At 56.0% G+C, this 11,493-nt stretch overlaps 1 protein-coding gene across 1 annotated transcript in view; it reads left to right on the top strand.

Moving 5' to 3' along the window:
- The first annotated feature begins 1,225 nt into the window (after window positions 1-1,225).
- The window catches only part of UNC5B (unc-5 netrin receptor B), a 99,302-nt gene continuing 89,034 nt past the window's right edge, over window positions 1,226-11,493 (top strand). Inside the window, exon 1 of the mRNA XM_068140327.1 lies at window positions 1,226-1,373. Coding sequence (XP_067996428.1) covers window positions 1,280-1,373 — 94 coding nt within the window. The 5' untranslated portion in view covers window positions 1,226-1,279. The remainder of the gene's footprint in view (window positions 1,374-11,493) is intronic.

Genomic DNA, 11,493 nt, shown 5'->3' with positions numbered 1-11,493 from the left:
AGCAGCCCTGTGGAGAAGGACTGAGGGTGCTCATGGATGAGAAGCTGGACGTGAGGCAGCCATGTGTTCTTGCAGCCCAGCAGGCCAGTGGCATCCTGGGCTGCATCAAAAGCAGCGTGGCCCAGCAGGCCAAGAGAGGTGATTCTGCTGCTCTGCTCTGGTGAGACCTCACCTGGAGTACTGTGTCTAACACTGGGGCCCTCAATACAAGCAGCAGAGGAGGTGATCAGGAGAGTTGGAGCACCTCTGCTATGAAGACAGGCTGGGAGAGTTGGGGCTGTTCAGGCTGGAGAAGAGGAGGCTCCAGGGAGACCCTCTGGTGGCATTTCAGTAACTGAAAGGGACGTACAGGTAGGCTGGGGGAGGGCTGTTTGGAAGGACTTCTAGTGACAGGACAAAAGGCAATGGTTTGAAACTGGAGCAGGGTAGATTTAGGCTGGGTGTTAGGAGGAAGTGAAATACCGGCACAGGTTGACCGGAGAGGTGGTGGAGTCCCCATCCCTGGAGACATTGATGAGCAAACTTGATGGGGCTCTGAACAGCCTGATCCAGCTGGAGATGTCCTTGCTAGACTGCAGGGGGTGTTGGACAAAATGACCTTTTGAGGGTTCCTTGCAACCCGAGGCGCTCTGTGATCTTTCTGACGAGCGTATGGGGTGGTTAGGGATGGATGTGATGCTCCTCTGGCTCCGTTCTACAGCCTGGCTCTCCGCCGTGCTTCTGCCGGGGGTGGGTGTGAGGTTCCGTTCCGCGGTGCTAGGCTCACGTTGCTGGTAGCAAAAGGCAACCTTGAACTGGGTTTGCTGGGGGGTTTGTTTTGGCTCTGGGGTGAGTACCGGGGAGCACGGCCGGCTCTCGGGGGCTCGGCGCTCCGCCGGGGCGAAGGAAGCGGACGCTGTTTGGGGGTGTCCCCGGTGCCGAGCGCGTTGCGGGGCTCCCTCTTGTGCCCGCACATCCCTACTGCAGAGCGGTGCTTAACGGGGGGTTACTCCGTCCCTGCCTCCCTGCCTCGGCTCTGCGGTCCCCCGGGGATAAGGATGAGGACGATGGGGAGGGGGTGAAGACGATGATGGAGGGAGAGAGGGAAGAAGAGGGGGGAGCTGAGCCCGGGAGCAGCTCACGGCAGGCAGGAGCGGGGCGGTACCTTCCCCCCCGGGGTCCCCTCCCCGCCCCGCTCCGCCCCGTCCCGCCCCGTTCGGCGCCGGGCAGCCCGGCAGTGTGGCGAGGCGGGCGGGCAGGCAGCTCGGCTCCGCTGCGCTCCGCTCCCGGCCCCGCCGCCATGCCGCCACCCGGGCCCCGCCGAGCCGCCTCCAGCCGCCTCCTCCTCCTCCTCTTCGTCCTCCCGCTGCTCCGCCGGGCGCTGGCCGCCGCAGGTAACGGGGTGGGGGGAAATGGGTGGTGGGCATGAAGTTTTTCAAGGGGTGTGTGCGTGTGTGAGGGGCTGCTTTCCCCTCCCCATCCCCCCCCCTCCCAAATACAAACTTCAGTGCAGTTTAACTCCCTTTTTTAGGGGGCGGCTCAGAATGTGCGTGGGAGAGGTTCAGCCCTCGGACATTTGGTTCCTTATTTTGTTGTCCTTATTTCTTTCAAGACCGAGAGGCGTCGCGGGGTGGGGGCTGAGCGGTTACCCTTGGAGTTGGGGGGGATGCTCCGAGGGATGCTCCTGGGGGGTGATGCTCCGGGGGGTTTGCCGGTTGGCAGCTCCACTCGCCTCTCGCTTCTGCCTTTCTGCCTGCTCCTGGCTTATACCTATTTATTTATATATCTGCATATTCACCTATTTATTTATTTATCTATTTATTTATATATCTATTTATTTATCTATCTATTTATATATCTATTCATTTATTTATCTATCTATTCATTTGCATATCCATTTACACGCCTCTATATAGTTCTTTTCGCTCTGTCTGCTATTTCGTCTTGGGAAGAGCAAAACAAACCCAGCTCCATCGGTAGTTGGCGGCGGCTGTGATTTCTCCACCGCATTAACGAAGTGATTCTTCAGCCCTGGGTATCTAATCTGCCGGGGTTTGGTTTTTGTTTTACATTAATATTATTGATGATAATAGTAATAATAATTGGGGAGGGTGAGGTGTTTGTGGGTTGGGGTTTCGGGGTTGTTTATTCTGGTTAATGAACTGAGCAGTATGAAGGCTGGGGCTGCTAAGTGGTCTTTTCCGATGGCCCTTCAAAGTTTCCTGTGCGCAACCCAATCTTGTGATTGAGATGCACTTAAATCCAGCCCTTCCGTTGGTAATCCCTGCCACAGACAATAAACAGAGGCACGGCTCTCCTGCTGCCCTCCTCTGAGCAAATCCAGCCTTTCCGCTAGATTTTTTTCCGACGCTCCCCCCCCCCCCCCCCGCCCCCCCCCATCTCATCCTTCTCTTGCAACTCCTCAACGTCCTTAGGACTTCGTCCTTTGTCATCCTCCCGTGGTGGCACGGCAAAGGTGCCGGTGTTGATCAGCCAGGTATAGAAGAAAACCCGTGTCCTGGAGTGTAGAGCTGGGAGAGTGGAGCTCTGCAAAGTTTGATGGCGGGTTTGGTTGGGCTTTTTTTTGTTTACGAGGTCGGGAGAGACTATAAGCACGGGGGCTAAGGTGATGGGGCAAGGTGGTGTCCTGCCGGTGGGGAACTCGGGAGGAGAGCCCCGAGCTCGCTTCCCGCAGCTTGTGGTGTGAGGGGTTTGAGGACGGGGCAGGGGGGAGGAAGGCATCGGGGAAAAGCTGCGTGGCTCGGGCTTGCCAGGAGTTAAAAGCATCTCCTGACAAGCTGATTTTCTAGGAAAATGAACCAAGCCTTCTTTTCTGAAGCATAATTAAGGTGACGAGGAATTTCGGGGAGGGACCTTAATTAATTTCTCTCCCCCCCCCCCCCCCCCCCCCCTCCTTTTCTGCCTCCGCCGTACAAAGCTCCCGTGTGTTTCAGCAAATGGAAAGCAGAAATGGCACTATTGACTTAGTTTGTGGCCTGGACCCTTGCTGCTGCTCCTGCAGCATCCTCCTCCAGCCAGAAGAAACAACTCTCCCTTGCTGGCAAAGGGATGTTGTGGATGCAGGGGATTAGGGAGGCTGGGATTAAGCCAGGCGGCTGCGGGTCAGGGTTTAGCTGTGACCGGGATGCTGGGGTTGGGGGTGTGGGATGTTGGCTAGGTTGGTGGTGCAGGACCCCTTGTGGGATGCTGTTTGGGTTGGTGATGCTGGACACCCCTCCCTCCCCCCTACTCACACACACCTTCCCCCTATCCCGTGCAGAGCTCTTGATATTTTTTTTCCATGCCCCGAGTTCATGCAGGGGTTGCAATAAAACTGAGCAGAAAGGGAGGGCATGAAGAAGAAATGAAACCAAGAAAACGAGTTGAACCTGCCCGAGCTGGATCAGTGTTGAGTGTGGGGAGCTTTCTGAAGGCACGCCGTTCATCTGCTGCATGTAAATGTGTGTAAAGTTGGTAGTGGGGGAGCCGCAATTAGCGTTCCTCCGGCAGCGCCGTGCGGGGATGGCATGGGACGGCGCGGGGCAGGGAGCCGAGCTGGGTGCTCAGCCCTGCCGGGCAGAGGCTCACGGCATTCTTTTGTTTGGAAAAGACCTCTGAGATCAAGGATCCAACATCCCCCGTGCCCTCTACACCACGTCCCGCAGTGCCGTGTCCGCGCGTTGGTTGAACACCTCCAGGGATGGTGACTCCGCCAGCTCCCTGGGCAGCCTGTGCCAATGCCTGACCACCTTTTCTGTCAAGACATTTTCCCCTAAACCTCCCCTGGCACAATTTCAGGCCATTTAGAATGGATAATCGGCTCCCTTGCCTGGTTGCAAGGGAGAGGCACGAAGCAGAAACTGATTTCCCCCCTCCCCAACCTTTTACTCCCAAAGAATGCGCTGCTTGTTTGCCTTGGGGTTTTGCCGTGCTGAGGGGCTTGGACACGGCCCTGGGTCTGCTGCTGTGCTCTCCTCTAGGAGAAGGGAACCCCAGCTCCCACCCCTGTTGTTCCCATCCCACTCCTGCTTCCTTCTCCTGTGTGTGCCTCTCCAAATGGGACAAACAGCATAGGGCAAGGATTTTGTTTTGGAGCTTGTTTGAGGCTCCTTCCCCACGGAGGTAGGAGAAAGGCTGCTGAAACCCAGAGGGTGATGCTGGGGAGAGGCTTGGCTGGTGAGGGTGTTGGCAGGCAGGGTGACCCTGCCATGTCTGGTAAGGACTGCCCTTCCCTCCGCTGTATCACCACCAGGAAAACATCTAGGGATGGATGGAGGGAGGGAGGGAGGGAGGGGGATATTTGCATCAGTGCCCCGCATCAATCACTGCAAGCAGGTGATGGGGGAGAGATGCTCCAAGACCTGTTGCTCATCAGCAGAGCCTGCCCTTGCAGGAGGTGGAGGCTTCTTTGAGGCCAGGGGTGTGTGGAAGGGTCTGCTCTGGCTTTTTATTTTTTGTTGCCTCCTTTTCCTTTACCTTCTTGGTTATGGAGCCTGCTATCTTAGAAGTGGGTGCTGGCTATGTGTGATAGTGGCAGAATGAAACAGTGAAACAACAGAGGGGAAAAAAACCAGAGAAATGGGAAAAAACCTGCTGTGAAGAACAGGATTTTGGGGGGGAAGTGGTGGCTGTGGGGCAGGGGAGAAATCCACATTGCATTTCCACTGTTTAGAACACAGAAGCCCCCCACTGCTGGCCCAGTAAGCAGTTTGGAGAGCCCAGCTGTGTCCTTTATCTCCTGGCTGAGGTCTCCTGGGTCCTTTTAGTGCTGTGCACACTGATTCCCTTTCTGTCCCCATCCTGGCCACACAGGAATAAAACATACATAAATCTGTATTTTTGGGTCAGTTGAGCAGGCCAAGATGATGCAAGGAGCTTAGTTTTACTTCCATTTCTAGCAGCAGCAGTGCTTGGAACTCCTCAGCCCCGTGGCTTTCTCCCTCCCGGTGCCTTTGGGGTTGGTGGGATCAGCCTGCCAGCCCCCAGGGATTATCAGGAGAGCCCCCCCAGGTTATCAGGAGAGCCTGTAGGTTATCAGGCTGGTCCATAAAGCGAGCTTTGCTGGGCAAAAGCCTGGCTTGCCGCGTCAGGGAGAGGCAGCAGGAAGCCCTGGGCCGGGAGGTGAGGACGGAAGGGCTGTATGGAGTCTGCGAGGAGTTCATTACAGCAGATGTCAGTGCCATAAAGCCACAGGTTCCTGCTGTTCCCAAGTCACTGCTATCCTCCCGGCTTTAGCCATGCTAATGCGAGGCAAAACATTTGCTGCAGCGAGGTGGGATGAGGAGGAGGGGTGGTGGTGAATAAATGCCTCTGCCCCCCTCCTGCTAGCCCACTGCGTGTCTCACCTTAGGAAACAGGGGGGGTTAACAAGGGTGTAAAAGATTCCTGAGCCCCTGGCTGCCCCACCGTGGCAGTTTAGGTTCCACTGCCTCTGATTCTGGGCTTTCCTTAGAGCACCAAGCTGTAATTTACTGCCTTGTGCAAGCCACCCCTGCCCCTGAGTCACAGCGTGGTGGCACTGAGCTGACACAGCCCTGGCCCCTTGGATGCTGGGGGAGGGGGGGGGGGGGGCCTGTGTCTGGTGGCCCGAAGATTCACTTCTCTTGCTGTTCCTCCTGGGGAGTTCAGCTGATCCTTCCCTGGCTGTGCCAGAGCTCAGAACCTAAAGGCAAATGTTCTGTGAGATGCTTTGCTGCTCCTCACTCCCTAAACTAGAGCCTTGGTGGTGCCCCGGGAGTGGTGAAGCAGTGGCTCGGCGTGATGTGTGTGGTTCCTGACATCATGCTGGGGCTCTGGAAGCAAAGATAATCCTGTGTGACCTGCAGTGGGCTTGTACCAGGGCTGGGAAATGCAGGGCTTTGACTCGGGAGAGGCAGAAAGCCCCAGGAAGCCGCTCTGATGGCTCCTTTCACACCCAGCGACCGAGAGACCTCTCTCGGTGGGGGCCTGGAGGCCCCTAGCTCAGCAAAGCGCCCTCCCTAACACTCCCTAAATCCTCCAGCTCGCTGTTGGGCTTGGCCAGCAACTTGGGGTTTTATTGTTGAGGCGGTTTTGGCGTGTGGGTTCCCCCTCCAGCTCCACAGCGGGGTCCCAGCGTCGGAAGGTGATGCTGTTCTCGAGGGTCCCGGCTAGCTTTTGGTTCAAAGCAGCGTTTTGATCCCGCTGGGGGAGCGGAAAGGCAGGGGCTGCCTGGACGGGGGTGGGGGGAGGCAGAATGCAAGCAAAGCATCCCGGCTGCATGCAGTCATCTTATTTTTGAAGCCTCCTGGTTTTTCGGAGGCCTGACTCACGGCACAGGAATGCGCTGGGCTGGCAGCCCCAGGCCTGCTTCTTGGTGGAGGGGAAGAGCTGCTGTCTCCTCCTCCTTCTCCTCCTCCTCCTCCTTCCCAGCCCCGTTCTCCATCCCCTCTCCTCCCAAACCGCCGGGCTGGGCCGGTAGCAGCCACATGTTTGCTGAGTTTGGATTTTTAGGGGATTTTTGGTTTTGGTGGGTTGCTTGTTGTTGGGTTTTTTTGCTCTTTTTCTCCCTTCCCGTTGCTGTTTTTCTCCTTTCCCTTTGCTGTTCTCTTGGCCAGAGGCCGGGGGAGTTGGGGTGGTTCAGAGAGGGCTCCGAGGGAGAGTTTCTGGTGGCCTTTCAGGATTTAAAAGGGGGTCAGCCAGAAAGCTGGGGACAGGCTTTGGAGGAGGACCTGCTCTGGCAGGACAAGGGGGGGTGGTTTGAAACCAAAAGAGGGAGGTTCAGACTGGAGAGAAGGAAGAAATGTTTGCCACTGAGGGTGGTGAGACCCTGGCCCAGGCTGCCCAGGGAGGTGGTAGATGCTCTGTGCCTGGAGCCATTCCAGGTCAGGTTGGCTGGGGGCTGTGAGCAGCCTGCTCCAGTTGCTCACAGGGGAGAGCTGAGATAAATGACCTCTAAAGGTCCCTTCCAACCCAATCCATTCCATGATTCTCTCTTTGTTTTCTTCCATGTAGCTTTTTCTCTGGGGCTGGAGCACCTCGGTGGGCTGTGGCAAGGCACCTCTGGGTTGCATCGGCTGGTTGGGGGTGAGGGAAAGGCAAGAGCAAGCCCCAAGATCAAAAGTGAGCCAGGCTGGGAAAGGCTGTGGGTGAAGCCACACTGGAAGACAAGGAAAGAGAAGGGAATCAGGAATTATTTAGCACGGGGCTTGCTCCAGCGTGTCCTGCACTCTGCCTTTAATCTCCTGTGAGTCCCTCCCCGCTGCAGCCTGGCACAGCCCTGCTCAGGTCTCCTCAGCTCCACACAACCTTTGGTGGCTTTCCCCACAGCTACTGGCCTGGCTTAGCTTTTTGTTCTTGGTTGTGTTGGGGTTTTTTTTAGGGGGGGGGGGAAGGCTGTTCCCTGTCGCAGCGAGCTCCCCCACACCCACATGGGTGAGTTGTCTCTGGGTTAGGTTTGTAGTGAAGTGTCCAGAGGGTCATAGAATTGTCAGGGACCTCAAGGATCAGCTGGTTCCAACCCCCCTGCCATGGGCAGGGACTCCTCATGTTGGATCAAGTTGCTCACAGCCACATCCAGCCTGGCTGCAATAACCTCCAGGGATGAGCCTTCCACCACCTCCCTGGGCAACCTCTTCCAGAGTCTCACCACTTCTTCCTAACATCCAATCTCAATCTACCCATTTCTACTTTTGCTCCATTCCCCCCAGTCCTATCACTCCCTGACACCCTCAAAAGTCCCTCCCCAGCTTTCTTGGAGCCCACTTCAGATCCTGGAAGGCCACAAGAAGGTCTCCTCAGAGCCTTCCCTCCTAGCCCTCTCTCTACCAGGCTGGTGGGTCCTGGTCCTCATCCCCTAACTGGGCTTCCAGGAGCTGCTACCTGGTGTAAGTTCCAGGGTATTGAAGCTGCAAGCCTCAACCCAAACTCTTGGTGCTTGGGAATGTACTTTTGAGGTAAATGTGGTGAAGGGACCCTGATGCTAAGTTTGGATCCCTGTGTTTCTCTCTGTTGGACTCTGTGGGGAAATGATCATAGAATCATAGGGCTGGAGGGGACCTCAAGGATCAGCCAGTTCCAGCTCCTCTGCCATGGGCAGGGACACCTCACCCCTAGGTCCCTGCCCAAGGGTGCCCAAATTCAGGTGGGGAAGGTGAAAAGGCATGCAAGCAAGTTCCACCATGATGGTCAGCAGCAGGCAGGATGTCTCACAGCTCAAGAGGGATAAAGTGTTTTCATCTTTAGTGTGCACACTGCTTCCTATCCAGGCTCTACCAGGTCCCTTCCCTTGCTTGCTTGCACCATCTGTATCCTTCCTGCTCATGCTTCAGCCTTCAGCCCCTCTCCAGAGGGAGCTGATGGTCAAGCACCCGTTTAAGTGCTGGGAAGTATCCCCTGTCCAGCTAACACATTGCTGACCTTGCTCCTTGCTGGGAGGAGGAGGAATGACCAGGTGCCTTGGGAGGTGTCTGTGAAGCCACCTGAGGCATGTGTGTGGGAATGGCAGGAGTGCTGGTGGCACAAGGAGTCCCAAAACCAGGCTGTGGCCATGAGGCAAATCTTCCCACCAGAGCTGGGTTTGTGCAGGTGAAATATATGGGGGGAGCCACATCCCATTGCCTGCCAGGTGGGGCTTGGACTGGGTGGATGGGGCTGACATAGAGCCCCAGGATCTTAAGAAGTCAATGTTTTGAGCCAGTTTGGGTTGGTTGTTTTTATTTCCCCCCTTTTTACCTTTGCTTCTTGTTCAATTGAAAGACAGTGCTGGTTGCTTGGATTCTTATTTTCCCTCTGGGAGGTGGGGGCCACAAGTTGAGACACTTCATTAATGAGCAAGGTACCCACTTCTGCAAGATGTAAAGTGAGCAGAGCCCCAACTTCAATGCCCAAGGCTTTTTCCTCTGCTTGCATTTAGGGGCTGGCCTGTCCCTTTCTCTGGGGGAAGAAATCCCTTTGGGTAGGGAAGGAGGCCTGTGCAGATTTGCAGAACCTCTTTGGTGTGTGGGGGGAGGTCTCCTTCTCCACCTCCATCCCTTTGCCCCACAGCTCCTGTATCTACCTGCAGCTGGCTGCTCTAGCTTCTCTTTCCCATTTATTCCCATGGAAACTGGGAGGGGAGAAGGGGGTTGTGTGCACCAGGAGCTCTCCCTTCCCTGCCTGAAGACAGGGGGCTGTGAGCAAGGGCTGTCCTCCTCATCAGCACAACCATCGAGCCAAGAGTCAGGTGCTGGCATCCCTCATGCTTAGAGTGCCAGGGGGGAGGGGGAAGGGGGTCTGCACAAAGTGCAGAAGCTGAGGGATTGTTTCCCTTTCAAATAGCGTGGAAAATCTCATCTTGAGACCTTTAATGCATATTAGATCCATCTGCCTTTCTTTGGAGCAGAGGCCACCCCAGGAGAAGAGGGGAGGACCCCAGGCAGGCCGTGAGGGAGCGATCCCTGACCGGAGGATCCGTGCAGGTGGATTGCGTGGGGTGCTAGGAAGAGGCAGCAGCTTCTGCCTGCAAAACTGCCCCTGGAGTGGGGAAATAGAGGCATGGAATGGGCTGGGTTGGAAGGGAGACCTCCAAAGGGCATCCAGTCCAACCCCTCTGCAGTCAGCAGGGACATCCTCCTCTAGATCAGGCTGCCCAGAGCCCTCTCAAGCCTGATTGTCACCAGGGATGGGACCTTAACTACCTCCCTGGGCAGCCTGTGCCAGTGTTCCACCACCCTCATGGTGCAAAACTTGTTCCTAGCATCCAGTCTAAATCTGCTCTTCTCTAATTCCAAACCATTGCCCTCGTCCTATCACTGCAGGCCTTTGGAGATGGTCCCTCTGCAGCCTTCTTGTAGCCCCCTTCAGGTACTGGCAGGCTGCTCTTAGGTCTCCCTGGAGCCTCCTCTTCTCCAGGCTGAACACCCCCAGCTCCCTCAGCCTGTCCTTGTAGCAGAGGTGCTCCAGCCCCCTGATCATCTTGGTGCCCCCTTGGAATGGAGGTGACTGGAGCAGGTGTGGGTGAGGTTTGGATGCTTTGGCTTGCCCTAGGGTGGGATTCAGCACACCTTGATAGGTGGAACCAGATGGTGGTCAGGGGCAAGTGAGGTGAGTGTGAGAGTGTTAATGCAGGGTGGTGCATGGAGAATGCTTCTGTACAGCACCATGAGGGCTTGCTTAGGCTGCAGAAGAGGAGGCTCAGGGCAGACCTTCTTGCTGTCTGCAGCTCCCTGAAGGGAGGTTGTAGCCAGGTGGGGGTTGGTCTCTTCTCCCAGGCAACCAGCCCCAGAACAAGAGGACACAGTCTCAAACTGTGCCAGGGGAGGTTTAGGCTGGAGGTGAGGGGAAAATTCTTCCCAGCAAGAGAGATTGGCCATTGGAATGTGCTGCCCAGGGAGGTGGTGGAGTCCCCATCCCTGGAGGTGTTTAGGAAGAGCCTGGCTGGGGTGCTTGGTGCCATGGTTTAGTTGATTAGATGGTGCTGGGTGATAGGTTGGACTTGATGGTCTCAAGGGTCTTTTCCTACCTGGTTTGTTCCATTCTATTCCATTCTGTTGAAGTTGTATGGTGGCTGTTGAACCAGAGGTGTCCTGCAAAGGGGAGGCTTGCCCTGGGCAGGGAGGGGAGAGCATGGCTGTGGCTGTATTTTTCTCCACCCTGCCCTTGTTCTGCTGATGCCCTGTGAATCTTCACCTTGAAGAAGAGGAGACATAGAGTCATAGAATTCTTAGGGTTGGAAGGGACCTCAAGGATCAGCTAGTTCCAACCCCCCTGCCATGGGCAGGGACACCCCACACTAGATCAGGGGTGCCATAGGGGTGACCTCATTAATGTTTATAAGTATCTGAAGGGTGAGTGCCCAGAGGCTGGAGCCAGGCTCTGCTGGGTGATGCTCAGTGACAGCACAAGGGGCAGTGATGGAAGCTGAGGCAGAGGAAGTTCCACAGAACCAGGAGGAAGAATTATTTCTCTGTGAGGGTGACAGAGCCCTGGAGCAGGCTGCCCAGGGGGGTTGTGGAGCCTCCCTCTCTGGAGATACTCAAGACCCACCTGGATGTGTTCCTGTGTGAGCTGCTCTAGGTGACCCTGCTCTGGCAGGGGGCTTGGACTGGATGAGCTTTTAAGGTCCCTTCCAGCCCCTAACATTCTGTGATTCCCTTTTGTGGAGTGATTGCTGCCACTGGCCTGGAAGTTGTCCCTGATTGCCCTCTTCTCGCCAGGCTCCTTCCTCAGCTGGCAGCATTCAAATGCCAGTACGTGTCCTCCTCGGGGCAGCATGGGCTGTCCACCTCTGGGTGGGTTCCTTGGTGTGCCTGCACCTCCTGGGGTGGCAGTAGGCTGGAGGGACAAGACATGAAACAAGCCCAGGCTTCCTGGCAGGGTGGCTTGCGGGGGCAGGAGGCTATTAAAAGGGTTTGTGTTGCATTGTATATCGTGGGAGTTTTCCTTAGGCAGGAGGTTTGGGAAGCCTGGAAGCTCCTCAGGACAGATTTAAATGGGAGGAGGGACACACCTGGAATGCAATGTCTCTTCCTATATGAGGCTGCTGTCAGTGAGTGTCCTCAATGCTTTCTAGGCTGT

Source organism: Melanerpes formicivorus, unplaced genomic scaffold, assembly GCF_026170545.1.
Source record: "Melanerpes formicivorus ecotype bairdi unplaced genomic scaffold, bMelFor1.0.p_v2 SCAF_6, whole genome shotgun sequence".
Lineage (NCBI taxonomy): Eukaryota > Metazoa > Chordata > Aves > Piciformes > Picidae > Melanerpes > Melanerpes formicivorus.
The sequence above is the reverse complement of the archived record's forward strand: the minus strand, read 5'-3'. Positions and strand labels throughout refer to the sequence as shown.